Source organism: Papaver somniferum, chromosome 9 (assembly GCF_003573695.1).
Source record: "Papaver somniferum cultivar HN1 chromosome 9, ASM357369v1, whole genome shotgun sequence".
Taxonomy (NCBI): Eukaryota; Viridiplantae; Streptophyta; class Magnoliopsida; order Ranunculales; family Papaveraceae; genus Papaver; species Papaver somniferum.
In genome coordinates, this window is record NC_039366.1 from 98,131,318 (window position 1) to 98,150,886 (window position 19,569).

Genomic DNA, 19,569 nt, shown 5'->3' on the forward strand with positions numbered 1-19,569 from the left:
CGCTGACAGGGGATTCGCGGGTGTTTCGAAAGCTTACCTCCCGTACCAGACGGGCGCAGAACCGCTGAAGTCGACTCGGGCCACGACTCCTATGTCATGTGCGAACCCGAGGGGCCGAGACGATATTGTAATCGTCGTCCTTCCCTGCAAACAGTTTTATATTTAATGTACCCTTCCTTAGGGTTTAAAAAAAAAAATTGTCCAAGTCCAAAGTCCAAATAAAGTGCAAAAGAAAAGAAATAAAAAAAAATATAATAATTACAAAAAATGGAAGGTCTCTAAAAAAAAAATTCTCTCTCTCTTTTTTTTTTAATTTTTTCTTTCGCTCTTTTTTTTTTGCTTTGTCTTTTTCATTCTCTTTTAGCTTTAAGCTTTGATTGCAAGTCTTTAGTATCCAACTTCAAACTTGTAATACAAAGACACACCCAAAGAAACGTAAAAAGAACAAATGAAATAAAAAAAAAACCTAAAAATTCTACTTAAGCACAAATCCGCGTCGGCGGCGCCAAAATGATAATAATTTTGATTGTTGTTGTAGTAATGAGGTTCAAACTCTCGGACTTGTGAAGATTAAATTTAAAGATTTAATAAAATTATATACAAAAATATTAACAAAGTGGGAGAGAGGTAACCAAGACACTAGATTACACTATTACACATGAATGATGTCAAATATTTCATAACTCTAATTATCCTTTTAATCCTTTATTTCTTAATCCACAAATAATCAAACATATTCTCAAAAATTAATTGTATCCCTTAAGCATAGATTATCTAACCAAAGCATAACCTATCTAATTGAATCACAACTAATGAAGAAAATTATGTAAACTTTTAAGAACTCTGCAAAAGCAGTGATTGAGTGAATTATAATTAAATAGTAGAGAAAATGAAATAGTTACCCATTGTTCATGTGTGAATAGCTTCATCCATTGCCTTGGTTACGAGAGAATTAGCCGCTCATCATGTTGGAAACACGCTCAAAAGTTGATTTCATTTATGCTCAAAGGGTTACAAATGATGAATAAGGGAGAATTATAATAAAAATCGGGTTTGCAATGCTTATAACTATTGCAAAAGCCGTTACAAAGAGCCGTTACTGTACTGTTGCGCTTTTTAAGCCTGTCTCTGATCTGCGACCAACAGTATGAGTCGATGACACTGTTTAAAAATGACGGTTGTGGCGAGTCTGTTCTTCAGTGTTCTTCAATGGCAGCAGCAGGTGGTCTCTCTGCAAATTCGATTTTTTTGACTCTGTGGTGCTCTAAACTTCTCCCAATCTCTCCCTCTCACTTCTCTATGATCCCCTCACCCTATATATACTCAACAGCAGCAAAATATCATGCCATAACTCTCATAAATTTTCATTAAACTCGACAGTGAAGAAAAATATTCTAGGAATATTTTCTTCCCTGTTTTAGCTTCTCACGTGTTTCTACAGCTGCAAAATATCCTCATTTATCTTCTTCACGGTCCAGAGTGTTGCTAGAGTCATCATACACGAGCAGAAGACGCATAAATCTTCCAAAACCCGTGAACTATTCTTCTCATGCACGGATGCCCTGATTCCTTGTCACGGATTTTCCAGCCAAATTTGATCGAAACAAACACCCATACCAGCTCTTTTATGACATATCACAACTACCCATGAAGTTTCAGCTCTTTAGTACACCTAGAACATCTTCAAATTTCGATCGAAACATTCTCAGAGAGCTGTCACATTTTTCCCGCCAATTTTTAAGTTTCAAATGAAGAAGATGGTGTCCCCCTAACCAGCTGTGGGGTGCGAATAGCAGCTGCCTTTTGGGGGTGCCCCTTAGCCAAATTTGGGCTCCGTATAGCAAGTGTCCTCCGGGGGTGTTCCGAGTGATTTTTCGAGCCGATTTTTCCAACAATATTTATTTTCCAGAAATACCTAAAGATACACAAAACACCATAATAAGGACGAAAACGAGTACCAACAATACGAAACATTGAGGACAAATTAGACACATAAATGCGTCTATCACGTGAACACATGTAAAACCGTAGAAGAATAAAGTTGAACTTTCAAGAAATCAAGAAAGCATCATGGAGTTTGTACCGAAAGTTAAACTTGTAAAAGTCCATATGTATTTCAAAAGTTTTGTCATTAAAATTGATAAAAGGGAGATATTTTTAGAGAGAATGCTCGGTTGAACCTCCACGCATTGATATGGAAAGTGTGTTTTCAAAAATTTAGACGCCAAAACTATTTTTTGATATATAACCTATTTAAGTTAGCTTCGGTCTAGATTAGATAAGGTAGTAAACTCTTAGGTTCATTCCAGTTACTCGTGAAAATTAAATATTGAAGATTACATGAAGAAATTCATCAAAGGTTAGTAAAATGGATTGATTTTTCTTTCAGGTTGTTTTCCCTTCTATTTATCTATCATAGCAAAATCAAAGACTTTAGTAAATAATCGAATTGAAAAAAGATGGTTCTTGTCATAGATTAGATGTTTGGCTAAAGTTTAGTGAAGTTTTGATGTCAAGTTCATGTTTGTCACTTTTTTGAAACTAACATCAAGTAAATATTCTCTCATGAGTTTTGAAAGTATAGGTTCACAAATATATTTGAAATTTATACATATTAGATTGCGAACTTATGTTTTAAGTTCGCAAAACTTGAAGATAAAGAAATTTTCTCGCACCCGGCTTAGCTTGAGTTCGCGAACCTAGTGGAGAGAGAAAGATTCCTGAACCGAAACTTACTTAAGTTCGCGAACCTAGTTTTTGAGTTTGCGAATCTTGATTAGAAAAGATTCTTCTAACACTTTTCTAATTGAGTTCGTCAACATAAAATCTTAGGTTCGTAAATGTAAAGGTACAAAATATATCCAAAAACTTGTTTCGATAATTGTTGTACTTTTTGTAACACTCGCACTTTTAGTATGGCGCATGCTCAAAGGTGCGTTATTTGAATGAGATGAAACGTTATCTCAAGATAATGTTGCGTGCTAAGAGGAACATTGGCCGCTTCATCATGATGCATTATGCAGGTTACACTGGCCAAGAGCTAATATCACATTATCATGGTGTATCACGTTAGTGGTTGCTTCCAGAGGAAAATGTTGTACCACCATGTCACATCACTCCAGTGGGTGACTGGCCGAGAGCAATGTTGCACCTAGCGTATCATTCAAGTTGGTCGTTGCGCCAAAACTGGATTTTGCACCACCATGGCGCATTACTCGGGATGCTTAGCAAAACAACCATGAATAGTGAAGCAAGCATGTCCACTGGTCCCCAAGTTTTAGTTGTAAAAATGTCAATAAGACATATATATAGGGATGGGTAGTTGGTTGAAGGTGCATATAACATAGATGCACTAGTAAGATTCAAAGCTTAGACGGTAAAGCCTATATGATGCGAAAGCATCATTATGACGCTTTACTTACTCGAGAGATCTTTTTGATGCTTTGGCATCATTGTTGCGGTGTTGAGAAACAAAGGATTCACCACCACGGTGCAAAACGAAGAAAATGACAATTATGCATATTCTTGCTTATCATTTACAAAAGACCATTTGGCCTAAGCGGACTAGGTTATGCTTGGACTTTTGCCTTTCAATACGAGTTGGCTTTAGTTTCTTGTCCCGAATACTTATGAGTTACAATTCGTACTTCATACGTTGGCAGCCGCAATTAGTTGCAACATTAGTGGTCCAACATTTTGTCGATCATATCATCTAACTAGGAATGTAGTTGCGATAGTTTGGTAATTCTTATCGCCTGGCTCGGTTTTGCGATGCAACAGATGATTGTTTCCATGCTTGGTAGGGGTAGTAACATTACTTGGATGCTCATGAGCCTGATTGATACACCCTTGGCTTGAGCAAGACCAATGGATGCTTTCTGCTCAATGCCAAAGGGAAGTAAGAAAGCGGAAATAAGCTTGCAATGGTCTATGCTCAAGTCCAAGGCATACATATTCCTGGACGATACTACGAAGTTAATGATGCATACCAAGATGCATCAGCACCAGCTTTTAAGGCATTACACCTTTCGCCGAACAATGATAAGTTAGAACCATGAGAAGTTAAGTCTGAAAATACACTTAAGGTAACATGCTTGTGAAGCATGCTTGCAAAGGTAAATGGACATGCATTTTCCTGGTTCGATCCTCGAGTTTTTCCTACGATGGTATCCTCATCAAAAACAAGCCCTAAATTTCAATCTCAATTAAAATAACCGATTCATCCAATTCTTGATGGATTGATCTCTTATTTACTAAAAACTCGTTAATAGCATAAAGTTTATCTCTAACCATGAAAATAAATCAGATAAACACAAAAACTGCATTTTTCTAGTTCCTCTTAATTGCTTTGATACGCATCACAAAGTACTTTTGATCTAAATGGATGACCAAGTTTCGTAATCTTTGTTCAGTTGGAAGAAAACGATCTTGATATCAAATAATTGATACTAGACGTGTTGGTCTTTTCTAATTTTGATAACTTTTGTTGTATATACTTTTTTTTAATAATTTTAACATCAAACTATTAGTGAGAATTTTCTGCAGGAACTGCTCAACTACCACGGTCGTAGCAATGTCACAACCTCTGGAATAACCATTGTTTTAGTGCCGATACAGGTGGTTAGAACAAAAATATACAATAGACAAAAATGTGACTCACAAAACCTAGTCAATTTCAACACCAGAAGGATCAAGACACAATGGTGTCTATGGCATATGATCAAATTAGAGACCTATTGCATTCCATTCAGCATCATACAATGCACTACATCTATAGAGAGACCAACTTGGAGGCGGGTATACTATCAAATCGGGCAGTAATCAGAAGCCAGCATGAATTCATTGAAACCACCTTTAGAGAATATATATAAATACGCGCTTTTTAAGACAATATGTAATTGATGACTCCATGGGTGTGAGGGTAACGTATTCCTTTTAGTTTAAATAATAAAATATGTTTTAGAAAATGGTGAGACTTTGTTAAAATATGATCTTCTGCCAATGGTATTCATCATATTTTGAGTCTCTCATATTTTAAATGGACTTATTGGGAAGGAGATACTTAAATTAGTTTAAAGAGAATTGCATATAATTAGTTCTAATGTTCTTATATAAAAGTGTAAAAAATAAAAATAATGACTAAATGAAATTGGAAACTAGTAAGCGCTAATTACAAAACAAGCGGCTTTCAATAACAACTAGCTAGAAAGTATGACTATCAACAAGAATACTGGTAGACACTATGTCCCAACACTACTTGTAGGGGTTGTTTGGTAACCATTATTATAATGGATTATCAGCCCATAATCCATTATACAGATTATAATGGATTATGTATGTGTTTGGTAACCATTATAATAATTGATTATTTTAATATAATTGAAAAAATCTATTATTTTCAGAAACAGAAAAAAGTTGCTTTAAAAATTATTATAATCAATTATTTTGTTAAAGAAAATTGAATTGAGTTTTTTCTTCTTATTTTCTCTAAACTATCAAGAGAGAGTTAAAAAAACAATAAGGGACTTAGAAAAAATTCTAGATCATTGTTTTTTCTTCTCGTTTTTGAGAGCATTTTTCAAAGATAATCAACTATTCGATAAAGATGTTTGAGAAAATTTATTATAAAAATGATTATACTAAAATTATTTATCTATTTATGATTATCTTAATCATAAATTTTACCAAACAAGGCTGAACATGATAAAATTAAAAAAAAAAAAAAGAATTAAATTTTTTGGGCCTCAACAAATTGAGGCTCTAGGCAACAGCCTAGCTGGCCTAGTCCATAAGACGGCTTCCTTTTCCTGTCCAGATCTCTTCTCCATCGTCCTCATATAAATCTAAGTCTATTTCATCTCCACCGAGAAAACCATCAACAACCGCGATTTAGGGTTTTGAAAAAAAATCGACAAAGACTGAGAAAACCATCAACAACTGCGATTTAGGGTTTTGAAAAAAAATCGACAAAGATGTCGATGTCGAAGAGTTCAAAGATGCTTCAGTATATCAACTACAGAATGAGAGTAACAATCCAAGATGGTCGTCAACTAGTAGGTAAGTTCATGGCTTTTGATAGACACATGAATCTTGTACTCGGTGATTGTGAAGAGTTTCGTAAGCTTCCACCAGTTAAAGGTAAGAAAAACGAAGAAAGAGAAGAAAGAAGAACTTTAGGGTTACTTCTTCTTCGCGGTGAAGAAGTTGTTTCAATGACTGTTGAAGGTCCGCCACCACCTGAAGAATCTAGGGCTAAAGCTGCTGGTGCTGCTGCTATGGTTGGTCCTGGTTTAGGTCGTGCTGCTGGTCGTGGTATACCTACTGCTCCTCTTGTTCAAGCTCAACCTGGTTTATCTGGACCTGTTCGCGGTGTTGGTGGACCAGCACCTGGTATGATGCAACCTCAGATTAATCGACCACCACAGCTTTCAGCTCCACCTATGAATTACCCACCAGTCATTCGTCCACCTGGATACCCTGGACAACCACCACAACAGATGCAGAGAGGTCCTCCACCACCTATGCAAGGCCAGTTTCCTGGAAGACCTGGTGGTCCTCCACCACAGTTTGGAATGCCTCCACCACAGTATGGACAGAGACCCATGGTTCCTCCTCCTGGCATGATGAGAGGACCACCACCACCACCTCGTCCTGGAATGCAGGGACCTCCCAGACCTGGAATGCCTCCTCCACCTGGTGGTGCTATTCCTGTTTTCGGCCCCCCACGTCCTGGAATGCCACCACCACCCCCTAATCAACAACAACAAAATCAGCAGCAATGATTTAGGTTTGCCTTTTCTGCCATATTGTTGAAATTGGGACTTCTTAGTGTTCTAATATTAAAATTGTGCTAGTTTTTATCTGCTTTAAATTTTCTTTATCATGTTCTGCTGTTTATTTCTTATTAATGATCATGTGGTTGTCAATCTTTTATTGATCTGGAAAGAGGCTTCAGTTATCTATATAGAGATTACATTGCTTTTGGATCAGGTGCTGTTGAATTAGGAGTGTCAGTATCTACCGATAGCATCTTAGTACAAACTATGAATCTAGCTAACCCACACGACTAATCGTGTTTCACGGGATGATCTCTGAGTCTTCAACTGTCTTATTTCCCACTTCAGCTGAGAAATCGGTTATTTACCAATTAGAGGTGCGATTTGTCAGTAAATGAATAGTGTGTGGGTGTGGTGGAGAAAGTAGTTAATGTTGAACATCTCTCAGTAACCAGCCAACACTCAGTATTGTAATAAATATGTAATCCCTAGTCTAAATACTAGTTTCAAAATGTGCTGAATATGTGCTTTGGTGGATGCTTTTCTTGAGCTTAGACGATTTGCCCCAATTCCATCCACGTCATTATCTAGTAACGTAGTAGCAAGGACAAACTCTTCAAAAGAATATCCAATGACGAAACTTTTGTATCAATCTTGTCATCTTCTATCAATGATTTTGTTTTTTCTCTCGACTGTCCACTAAGTTTCTGCCTTGATATATCTGATTGAATCATTCACATGGTACATTAGTATCAATAGTTTTTGATAATGATTCACTTTGTAAAAGATTAGTTGATGCGATTGTAAACTCTTTGTTTCTGAATTAATATGTAATTTTGCACGTGTTACATCTTATTTTGCACGCGTCACAGACCTAGTAGACAGTAAATATCACCTATCTGAAATGCCATTTAGAGCTTCCTGATGTTAATCGGATATCCATATGCCATAATACTAATGCTTCTAAAGAAAAGCAACGTGTTTGAGATCCCATGTTAAGATATCTCCAAGATGATTGGTTGCAGTGGACTTGTAGGGTATTATAATTATAATGTCTGGGATTACGTGTCTATCATTTCAGGAAGCTTTTTACTTAGAGTCCTGCAGAAGATTTAATGCTTTTCACCCTCTTGAGCATGACTATTTTTCATTTTGCTCAGCACCAGATTTATTACTTGCATAACTTTTTGTAAACAATAAACAACTGTAATGCAAAGATTAGATCTAGGAAAGGAAGGTGGAGTAGTTCTTTAGTTCTTTTGCTCACAGAAAACATCTATAAGGATTACAGAAAACTGTACCCTGAAAGTGTGTAGTTATTTGTTTTTCGTGCAGGATTATATCTCCTCAGCATTAACGTACTGAATCTTGCTTGTGCAGGAGTTCTGGTATAGAGGAGATTAGTTTGAGCTCATCTGGTCATATGGCGGCTTAATATTCATTTCTCGGACACGAATTTCTTACTACATATCTTGGTGGAGGATTTGTTGGTCATATGTCAAACTTAGAACTGAATTTAAGATCTGGTTCAAAACACAGTTTCCTTGATTGTTGTTATTATTACTTTTCAGAGCTTTCAGTAATGTGTTATATTATCTCTTTAGAGGAAGAGAGGTGATTAAGAACGTAGTTATCAATCTAGTCTTTTTGTAGTATTGCTGTATTGATGTGATTCCTGGTTTATCTTTTGCTGTCAACTACATTAAGCGTGTCCTGAGATGAAATTCTAATCATCTATACCATCTTATGTTACTGGATGGTATATCTATAAGGCTAGCTGTAGTGAATATATCCTGCAGTTGTTACTGGATTATAATTGTGATGAGAAATCTCGGTTCTCAGTTAGCAACTGACTTTAACGCGACAGTAATCTTAGTCGGACTCGACATTACATTAAAAATGAATGATTTTTTAGGGACCATGGTCTTTTTGGGGGACCATGGCCACCTTCCCTATAGTTATAAGGGGTGTCCTAGATCATTGAAATGATTAACCTACCCTTAACCTAATTTAATTTATAACCAACACAATAACCACCTCTCTTTCTATATATATATATATAACCACCACCTCCCACCACCGTTGATTATCACCACCAACCACCGATTACCACCACCACCACCCATCACCAACCATCGATTACCACTACTTCTGATTACCACCACCACCACCTCCAATTATCACCACCAACAACCACCGATTACCACCACCACCTCCGATTACCACCACCACTATATATATAGATTAATTTAAAACATTAACAAAGATATTTTCACAAACCCATTACTTGTCATTCGTTTTTGGTTGAATAAATGAGAACTAATCATCAAAATGAGTTGAAAATGGAAGTTGCAAAGAGGTTTAATGGTGTTTTTTTTTTCAGTAAAAAGTTCGGTTATCACAAATTATTTTTTTCTTAACCGAACTCAAAGTTTGGTTGATTCGCAAAAAAAAAAATACTTTTAACCGAACTCCTTGTATTAAACAATACAAGTCCATAAGTTCGGTTCGTTCGCAAAATTATTAAGTTTTCTTTGTAACCGAACTCTACCTATAAGCCCAGTTCGGTTGATTCGCAAAATATGTTGAAGTTTGCGAACCAACCGAACTTCTAATACTAGGTTACTTTTAACCTGAAGTTCGGTTGGGAACTTGGTTGCGTTGAAGTTTGCGAACTAACCGAACACACAAGATGTACTCAAATAAATTGTCAAGTTCAAAGTTCGGTTACCTACCATTTTATCCTAGGTAACCGAACATTGCATTGTACGACCAAACCCTCCATTAACGAGCGAGTTCGGTAACCTGCGTGTTTGGAAAACGTAACCGAACTACACTTTCAGGTGTGTTCGGTTACATGTTGTTGACATATGGTTAACCGAACTGGCCCAAATTTACATAAAAAAATTCATTTTTTTGAAAGTTTGGAGCAATTCAACCAACATTATCAAAGTTTGAAGCATACCTGGGTACCCAAATACCCTTCCTCCGGTTGTGGTTGGTAAAATCCATCGTTTTTCATGTTTTCCTTCTTCATCTTCTCTAACTTTACTCTCTCAATAATTCTACTTCTTTAAAAAAAAAAAAAACTCATCTGATTTTTTAATCTCACTAATTATCTTTAACTTAATAATCTCACTAATCATTACACTAACTATTATTAACACTAGCTAATCATCACCCAAAATTAATCAGGAGTGTAATTTAGGTATTAATATAAATATCTAGATATGAGGTGATCTAGATTTACTTCTAATGTCTTTACCCAAAATAAAACCATGGTCCCCAAACAAAACCGTGGTCCCCAAAAAATCGTTCTTAAAAATGAAGAGAGATGTGGTTTTGGCGCATTGCCATGCGCCACGGCCCATGGCCGCTCCTCCATTTTCACTCCCAGACCCAATATAAACAACTAGCTTCATTAGGATGAAGCATACACAAAAAAAACGTTCTCATACAACAAAGTGGGTTGGCTGCCTAAAATCTTAGTTGGCCTGATACCATCTTTCCAGACTTTATGAAGTTTTGAAAATGAACCTTAGAAGGCACGAAAAATATAAAAATGTTCTATTTTGGAGTCGTCTGTAAAGAGAACGTTGAACATGTATTATAATCTTGTTTTAAAAAAATTTCTTTTCAGATTGTTAAAGAGACTGGAGACATAAATTTAGAAACTAAGAACGAAAGGTTGAACTTCGGTTCCCACTCTGTGGAAAAGCTTGACGCCTTCTGGCCTGCTGCTGAAATGCCTTGGCCTCTTCTTCTGTAGGTAGTCGGGTGAAAACTGGTTTCTTGCGCCTCCCCTTGGACTCTTTCGGACTTTTAGGTCCTTGTTCATCGCCCTCCTCTGCTTCCTGCTTTTCTTCTTGATCTTTCCCGAATTTTTGATGTTCCCTAGCTGCTTCATAATTGAAAGGCTCAAAATTCAAACTTACTTCCTCAGACTCTTGAGATTTCTCAACCTTGTTTCTTCTTAGTTCTTGTTTCGGCTGAAAACATTTCTTAAAGTTGGAGGATAATTCAGAGAGAGACATGGGTTGTTCATCTTTATCCGATTCAGACTCGGCACCATCGCCATTTATTCCCTGATCACTCTCCAATGGAATTATATCATCTACTTTTGCAACCTCATCCCCTGGAGGAATTTGTTCATCAGGCAGGGAGAAATCAGAGGATTTAGTTCTCACTTCTACAAGAGGTTTTGACTGGTCATTGCCCATGAATGAGTGAAAAGGAAGAGTTACCGATGATTTGATCTGTTCAACCTTCATCTGAGCCTTATCCTGAAACGGAAGAGGTTTTGACAGGTTACTAGAGCAACATAAGAAAGCAAGGTTTTTCCGCATCCTCCCTAAAAGTAGAGCAACTCACCTTAGAATTTGGATCAAGTTTTCTCTTTGAACCCGAGTTACCAAACAATGCCCCAAAAGCACGATTTGGCTTCTTTAACACTTGAACGGTCACCTCTGGAACCTGCAAATGACAGATATTCACTCAATAATCCAGACAGAAAAAGAAAACAAAGCCAACAACAAGACAATTGATATATTTTACATATATAAGAGTAACTTACAGCCTTTGTGGGAAATAAGCAAGAGCCTGTTCCAGTATTCTCTTCTTTCTTTCCATCTCCAATTCCACGAGAACTCTGTTCCACGGACACTCCATGCAAAGTATTATTACCATTGTTGAGTTCTGCAGCCACTTGCTTGTCACGTAAAACGCTACTGTTCACACTGTTGCTAACGTCAGTGTTAATCATTTCTGGATGAGCAGGGGGGGACTCCTCCATCTCTGTACGATCCTCTGAAGTAGGCGAGGCTTCAAATTCGTCAGGAACTACTTCTGTATGTTGCTTGGATGCCTACATATCCAAACCAAATCATATAAACACACTTTCTAGTGGGAATTATGGAACTTGAGCTCAGCAAAATCCTTGAGAGCTAAGGTTCCACAGACTCAACCAAATAAAACAAATGAGCATACACCAAAACTTCAGACTCTCTAATAATAGACTAAACCACCTATTGAACTGGTTCTGGTCTAATATAGAAGCATCATAAGGTCCTTCACGTCGCATCATAGTAGGATCTTACTTCTATGTCTAATGCATATTCACAGTAGGCTCTAAGGTTTAGCCAATATGATTGGCGACTGAAAGATCTAAGTGAACAAATTTCTGCCGTCCCACAGAAATAAAACAGGAACAAATAAGAAAGAAATAAAGGCAGGGCCGCAGGGGGGCCATATGCTAATTGGTTGAACTTGATTGAGTGCGCGAATTATATTACCGTTAATGCACGTTCCTTCACTTGTTCCTTCAGTTGTTCAGCAGCGATTTCGAAAGCTGGAGCATTTTGTAAGGCATTTTTTATAATGGCAACTACAGTTCCAAGATTGTGCTCAATATATGGATGCTTTGACTTCACTAGTCGGCGCAACTTACTAGCACTGTCAGGCTTCTGCCTGGCTTTTTGTTTGAAAATATAGAAAGGTTGGAAATAAGTTAACCATATTTGAAGTTAAGAGTCAAAATATAATAACTGAAAATCGGGAGACGTGTTACGGAGGATGTAAAATACCAATTTCTATTAGTGCTTTGTTTGGCAATATAAAGCCAGTGCTTTCATCCTCCATACGGGCAACAGCATCTCTCCATTCACAAAGCCCCTGCAACACATTTTAGCACTTCCGCATGTAAATCGAAGAAGACAACTAATAAGATAATTAAGAACCAACATGTGGCATCTATTTTTTGAGGAGGCAGCGAAATGCATCCGTCAGCCACCAGATTGATTTTTGTCAGACCTGCTTTTTCTCGATTTCAAACTGATTCCATATTCTATCATTCTAAATTTCACAGGATGAAGTTAAAGAGAAGATACAACTTACAGCAACAATAGCAAGCTGCTGAGAGTTCAAATCAGCATCTTGTAAACTGTTACGAAGGCAATGGAAATGGAAATTAGCTACTTGCAAAATACTTTTCTGCACAAAGTAAGCAAACTAAAGAATTTACCACTTAACGCAGAGGTGGTTCAGATTCAATCATTAATATCTTCGTGTATAATTTCCATTTATTACTAGGCTATTTAAGCAAGTATGTAAGCAGTAAGAAACATACCCATAGATGTAGAGATACGATGTGTCGGTCAACAGCTCCTTTTCGTAAAGTTGCATGCATATGGCACAACTTCGGTTGTAGACCTGTAAGAAAATATAAAAGCTTGGTCAGTGTACACTTATCGCATTCTAACTCTGCGAGGGATGGCAGGAACAGGCAGAAACAACTGGTTGATATATATATTAAAGGGGAAAGAAAAAGCAGAGTGGAAAGGAAACACTAGCACACCCACTAAAAACATTATATTATATATGTAGCATATTTCAAATGCATAAAATACATTTTGCACCAACTATACAAAACAAATGCATCCAATAGCTTTGAGCATAATGGCTCAAGAAACAAAAACTTACTCTTTTCGAATAACAAGGAGCAAGTTGATGCTGAAACTTCTACTTTTACATACTACATTCGACTTGGCTCCAACTGACGTGAAAGTTGTAAACATCGTAGACTAGGTCTAATTGAAGGTTTAGGTGAAAAGGTTGAGCAAGAAACCTAATACTGATTGGCAGGACAATTTCCAATGTACCCATGCAATAATAATACACTACACATGCAGCTGGTAGGGGACAGAATGGCCGCAAAAGGACATAAAAAAGCTAATGCCTTTCTAAGAACGTATTGTATATCATCCCTTAGCATAAACCTAGCTTGTTCTATCGGCAAAAAGCAGCTCAGCAGAGAACTGGTTTTGCTTTCAAGAAAAGTGGTATAGAAACATGCAGCGTACTTATAGGAGACTTATATAAGGAGTAAACAAACAACTACACCGAATTGTATAAGCCTATATAACCTACAGGTAATTCACCATCTTAAGGGAAAAGGCCATAGTGTACACCTGAAAAGCCAAGAATCCATAAGAAGTGTACCTAACAGCAAAGCCATGTGGTACAACTACAATCAGCAACTACAAAGTAGGAAGAACGTAATGAGGCCATAATAGTAGAAATCTAAAGACGACTACGAGCACTAAAATATTATGTGGTAGTCACATTTGAACTCATTCCTAATTTACAACTGAAAGTAACTGAATTAAAGATATGCTTTTTCACTTGCCTAACTGTGTATGAACCTTAGAAGTGCATATAAGGACCATACCTCTAACAGAAGATCTTCACCATTTTCAGAGCTGGTAGATGCTGAAAGCAACATGCCTTTCATAATGTCGAAAATATGCAACAGATAATGTGTATCCTCTCTGGCATATCTGTTAATGAGAGATGGTGACAAGAGGATGAACATTAACCCCGAACCAACGAGCGAATGCAAAAAAGAAACAGTAATAAGAAATCAGAAAGCAAAGATTTATTACCTAACCATCTCATCAGGAAGAGGCCTGAGTCTCCATTCTGCATTCTGGTATCTGCATAAATTTTTCGCAATCATCACGGAATATCAAAGATATTGAGGAAAGTAACTTTATATGACAACTGGCACATTCTAAGCTTCTAAAACATACTCACAACCAGATTTAAGTGTTAAAGCATGACCATAAATAGTGTGTAGCAAGGGTACTGCATTTTCTTGAGATATTGATGTGTTGAGACATATAGGTACTGATGAAAACAGCAGTGAGCACTGCAGCCTTTGCTATGCGTAAGGATCTCACAAAACCTAAAGAAAACTGAAAACAGGAATGGAACTATTCTTTTCAAACTTTATAAGAAAATCACACTTGTTTCTTCTACTCCATGGTCAGTAGTCCGCTCATTTTGTTTTCCCACTATATCATTTTGAGGATGCAGTTCACTTCAGACAACATGTAATAATCTCGAGTACTGACACTCGTACTAGTACCATTGTCACATGACTCACATATGACATTTCTTATATCTGGTAGCCCAAAGGGCCTGAAACTCTTCAACGACCTGATTAACCCCCAGGCTATATACGCAAGGATAAGGATTTAAACGGACTGATTGTACAAATATGAGCCCATAAAGAAAATACATGAAAGAGATGAAGATTTACTCTTTGTTCGCAGCTACACCACAAAAGTGATTTAGAAGAAACTCCAAACTGTTCCGCTCTAACTCCAACACCCTTGATGCCTATACATTTGCAAACAGAAAGAATGAAACTTTCAATTCATATCTTAATCCAATTCCAGGCATAATAATATAAGAGACATGATAGAAAAAACTTTATTTTTTATCTTCATATAAAGAGGTAAAGAGGTTCAAGTGAGGTACGGGTACAGAGGTTTATAGGCAAGACCTGTCCAGTGTCGAATAAGTTGCAAACATATATGCCAAAATCTCGTTGAAGCCACAGTATATCCCGATCAGCCCCATGCATGATCTAATTAGGAAACCACAAGGTCAAATGTCAAAAGCATCTCAGAAGTAGTATATACTTATCACCATTCATAAAATAAGAGATCCCACCTTTTTCTTAGAGGGGTCTTTGAACACTTCCCTTAGGTATGGACCAACATGTACACGGAGCTTTAATGTATCTACTATAAAATCCTCTGTTCTAGTAGAAATCTGAATCAAGCAAGTCATTCCTTGGAAGGACCTATACTGGTTATGCTCCAAATCAACCTAAACAACATGACAAACAGAGAAGAGCGACGGCAAGCATTAATACAAGAAAAAGATAGTCAGCTTTAAATAATCAATGACAGCAGGGATAGCAACAATATCATGAAATATTTGGTTCAGGATGATTCAAATAGAATGAGATAAAATAGCTGTTCAGCGGGCAAAGAAAAAATCTAGACATCTCCTATATAAACAAAATGTTCAGGTTCTTGTAGGTAGAAATTAGAGAAAGAGGAACAGAAGGCAATACATGTAACTGGAAACTCTGCCTATTTGAGACCAACAAAAAGTAAAGCATGGGATTGTTATTAAATGTGAGCTCCCAATTATCTGGAGCGTAAATATAATTTCAGCATCCACCGTTTTGTAGTACCGAGACCTAGTTAGCTTTTTGGTTTTTGCACCATCTAAATTAGTCAAATACCTTTATTCAATCAACTGATAAAACACTACCTATGCTTCACAAAGCTTTTGGCTTGGATACCCTGCTTAAGAAAAACCTACCATGACATGTCGCCCAAGGCTAACAATTTTGACCAACTTATCTAGGTCAACTAAGTCAAGTGTCCCAATCAGTATTTAAAAATTTTACTGCTACCTCAAACAGGTAAAGATGGTAACCATAAGATACTAACAAGCAAACATACGACAAAATTGACTATGACATCCGCCAAAATTGAAAATGCAGGGTCACGACAATAACTGAGAGTAAGAGTTGACAACAAAAAGAAATATTACCGCAAATTCATTCACATCACGCAGCTTCTTAGACAGTTCTTTCAGCTGTTTAACATCCTCTATCAGAGTAAATGGAGTGCTTTCTAGTGGCAGAGGTTTTTCGGGTTCAGTGTCACCGATGTTTTTATCAACAAAATCCAGCACAGAAAGATTTTCCTGAATGAGAGAAGACCATATATTCAGCTTAATTTTGTAATAAGAAAATACCAAACTGAAGTTTTTGTCAAACCTATTACCAAGCATGCAAAATACTAATGACAAAGCAAATAGAAAAACAGTATAAACTTCCATAGATTCTGTTTTATAGGGGGCCCTAAGTTATTCTCAGGAGGCAGTGGGATTAATGTGTACATCAGTGTTGAACAACAAAAGAGAACAGGGAATAAACGCAGGCATTGAAAAAGACGGAAGATTTTCTTTCTGACAAGTAGCCCCACTTCAACAATTTATAACAGCAGACCTATCCAGTTTCTAACATAGAATATTAGCCACTGCTAAATAGAAATATCCAGCTGTGAAACTCGTGTCGTTTGTGTTAGAAGGAAAAGCTTTTATATTACAAGCCTATCTGAGCCTATGGGAAAGCATTTAATGCCATTGCATTTTGTAAGCTTAGTTAAAATAAATAGATATGATTTCAATAACTAAATGAAACTGCTTCAAGCAGTTTGCCTGGAATCCATAACTAAATGAAACAAGCCCCCATTACTTTTACTCTACCGTTCTTTAAAAAACTATGTTTATCATCAAGGGCACATGATCCAAACAACCACATATTCTGGTAGAAATATACCTAAGCCCCACTGGTAGAAATATAGCAAATATTATCCAAATACTCCAATCTCAAGATGGGAGATGCACAAACCTAACATCATTTTCTATCGAACTTCATAACAAATTGAGATGAGCTTTACAAGCAAAAAGAAAAGCCTGCTAGCCTAGCACATTACAACCAAAAGCTTCTTGCCTATATATGAACAATAAATATAGAAAGATACCAAGCAGAAACCTTTACACTAATTAAATATTCGACTCCAGTCGTCTTGAACATATATGCAAATGCCAATCTTCCATGCTTAAGCAGCCGGAACAGAATAATGCAAGTATGACTGTGACCAATGAAATGGCAAGGCACGGAACTTTTGATTACCAATAATATAATCAATCATAGCCTGAAAAGAGGACAAAAACAAAACAAAAACTGGTTGAAAGAAAGTGAGATATATACTAACCAGGGGATGAATAAACCTGCAGCCATCTTCACTCCTACTCAACCAAACATGCTCAAATGGCTGGTTTATATTGTTAACAATGATATTATACTCATCTTGTGGCCGCTTCACTGTAGGTATATGAAAAGGAACCTTCGGTTTTGCCCCAGTTGTCTTCTTATCTTTTGATGCCACCTTCACAGACAATGAAGGAGAACTCAACTTCTTACTACTCTCTTCTTCATTACCAACAAACCCTCCTCCTCCTTTCTTGTTTCTCCTACAAACCAACTGAAACCCATCATCAGAAGTAACAATCTTCCTACCCATTTCCTCTTCCTTATTTCTTATACTCTTAAACTCATCAATTGAAACATCAAATCTTTCGTAAATATCATCTGTTACATCAGTTAACCAATCATTACATTCATCTAAACCATCAGGAAACGGAATAGGTTTATCTAATGGATAATTCAAATCACCAATAGCAATCAACATAGATTTAGATTTCTCAGACATATCTTTGACTGGTTTTTTAAATTCCTCAAAGTTATTAAAAAAATGAAAATCTTCATTATGAGGAATAGCTTTTATAGAAGCAGATAGCTTAGATATAGAAGATGATAACGGACCATTAATAAAAGCTTGTAAAGCTTCTGCCTTTTGCTTATTGATTTTCTCTGAATCACTTTCCATCTCTTCTTCTTCTGTATCAATCAATCAATCTAATCATAATCAAAGAAAAGGTTGGTTTGGGTAGAAAGAGAGAGAGCTAGGGTTTGGAGATTTTGTGTTTGTTTTCTTGAATTTTTTAGGGTTAGGGTTTAACTGCCGCTTCTAAGTCTCGTTTTATTTGTATTTCCTGCTGCTTCTTAAAGTTTTCAAGAAAACAACAGTTGAAAGCAAAACCTGGAACGAATAATAAAGTAATTTGCAGCAGCAAAACAAGTAAAAGTATAACAACACACAAGAAGGAAGGATTGGTTGGTTTAAAACATGTGTATCACACGTGATGGTGTGAAAGAATCGGGTTTGGACGCATGAATTGAATGCCCATACCAACTAGGAGAGTCCGCAAGAAGCTGCTACGGTGTATCGGAAAGCTGTTGAGGCAAGTAGTAGCTTGGTGTGACCGGTCAGGCTAGTGAAGCGCCAAGATGGCGCGTTACATCATAACCGGCCTAGTTAGTGTTTAGTCAAGATGACATATACTGGATAGACTGTTAAGCGCTAAGATAGCGGGATCCTGCAGGACAAGTGAAGTGCAAAGATGACACTACATTGTAAAGACATTGGCCAGATAATGAAGCTTATTGGGCGACATAATGAAGCTTCATCGAGGGAAAGGCAATATAAGGTCAAGTGGACAAATGTAATATTCAATGTTGGCATTAAGACATATACATGGAATTGAGTTGGCCCAAACTCAAGTATGAAGCAAGAGTGTAGGACAGGCCAAGAGTTGGCCTATCCTTTTGTTCAAGGTTGGAAAAAGTTTGACAGTGCAAACAAGCTAGTAATGCAAGAGGAACATTGATATTGTCGAGCAAGTTGGCCTAGTGAAACATATGACGCATGAATAACCTGAATGAGCTAAAGAAATGGCCAAGATGACAATGTTGGTCGTGCATAGGATTAGGCCAAAAAGATTACAGGGCCATGTTGGCTGAGTATTGGAGGAAGGCCAAGTTCAGTAATGCTCAAAGGTTTCACGTTATGGCTCAAGTGATGGTTATGAGTTGGTTATTGGCTTTACAAGCGTGCCAAAAGTGCGAGACAGGGGAAAACGGTTATATGAGGAGTTTATAATCGTGGAGGAGATTGCTTGGGAACATGTGTTGAAGGTTGCGCTCGAGTTAGAGCACAAACTGGCCAAGTTGGCATAGTTATTGTCGGTTGTGGAACTGCCCTATGCGACATATGGTTGTCATATGTGTGTGCAAGTGTTGTGCACGATTTTTGGCTAATAAAGTTGTTGTATAAATAGTACAAAGGCATATGAATTCATTAGGCTTACATAGGGGATTGTGAGACTCAAATTAAGAGAGTTTTGTGAAGGTTAAGGGTTGGTTCAAGAGGGACAAGTTTGTGTAAGTCCCTAAGCGGGCAATTTTGTATATTTTCCCTTTTATGCAATAAAATGGGTTAATTTCTTGGTTGGCTGATTGTGT

General features: G+C 37.0%; 2 protein-coding genes across 5 annotated transcripts; one reads left to right on the top strand and one right to left on the bottom strand.

Annotated features, from left to right (window-relative positions):
* Positions 1–5,832: 5,832 nt before the first annotated feature.
* LOC113310833 (small nuclear ribonucleoprotein-associated protein B'-like) lies at positions 5,833–8,552 on the top strand. Of its 2 annotated transcripts, none has more exons than XM_026559632.1 (2): positions 5,833–6,787; positions 8,112–8,552. In XM_026559632.1, exon 1 carries the CDS (start codon positions 5,973–5,975, stop codon positions 6,780–6,782), a length of 810 nt encoding a protein of 269 aa, XP_026415417.1. In that variant the 5' UTR covers positions 5,833–5,972; the 3' UTR covers positions 6,783–6,787; positions 8,112–8,552. The 2 variants fall into 2 exon arrangements, with proteins under 2 accessions (XP_026415417.1, XP_026415416.1); XM_026559631.1 differs by having other exon boundaries at positions 5,836–6,787; positions 8,157–8,547.
* Positions 8,553–10,331: 1,779 nt separating this feature from the next.
* On the bottom strand, positions 10,332–18,336 carry LOC113309539 (protein RRP6-like 2). Of its 3 annotated transcripts, none has more exons than XM_026557970.1 (15): positions 18,031–18,334; positions 17,420–17,796; positions 16,188–16,343; positions 15,291–15,449; positions 15,121–15,204; positions 14,875–14,954; positions 14,216–14,266; positions 14,002–14,110; positions 12,901–12,983; positions 12,669–12,714; positions 12,359–12,446; positions 12,068–12,246; positions 11,350–11,640; positions 11,148–11,249; positions 10,332–11,059 (listed from the first exon to the last, which is right to left on the bottom strand). In XM_026557970.1, the coding sequence occupies exons 1-15, from the start codon at positions 18,092–18,094 to the stop codon at positions 10,451–10,453; spliced, it is 2,478 nt and encodes an 825-aa protein (XP_026413755.1). In that variant the 5' UTR covers positions 18,095–18,334; the 3' UTR covers positions 10,332–10,450. The 3 variants fall into 3 exon arrangements, with proteins under 3 accessions (XP_026413755.1, XP_026413754.1, XP_026413756.1); XM_026557971.1 differs by having other exon boundaries at positions 10,444–10,911; positions 11,021–11,059; positions 17,420–18,336; XM_026557969.1 differs by having other exon boundaries at positions 17,420–18,335.
* Between the last annotated feature and the right edge of the window lie 1,233 nt (positions 18,337–19,569).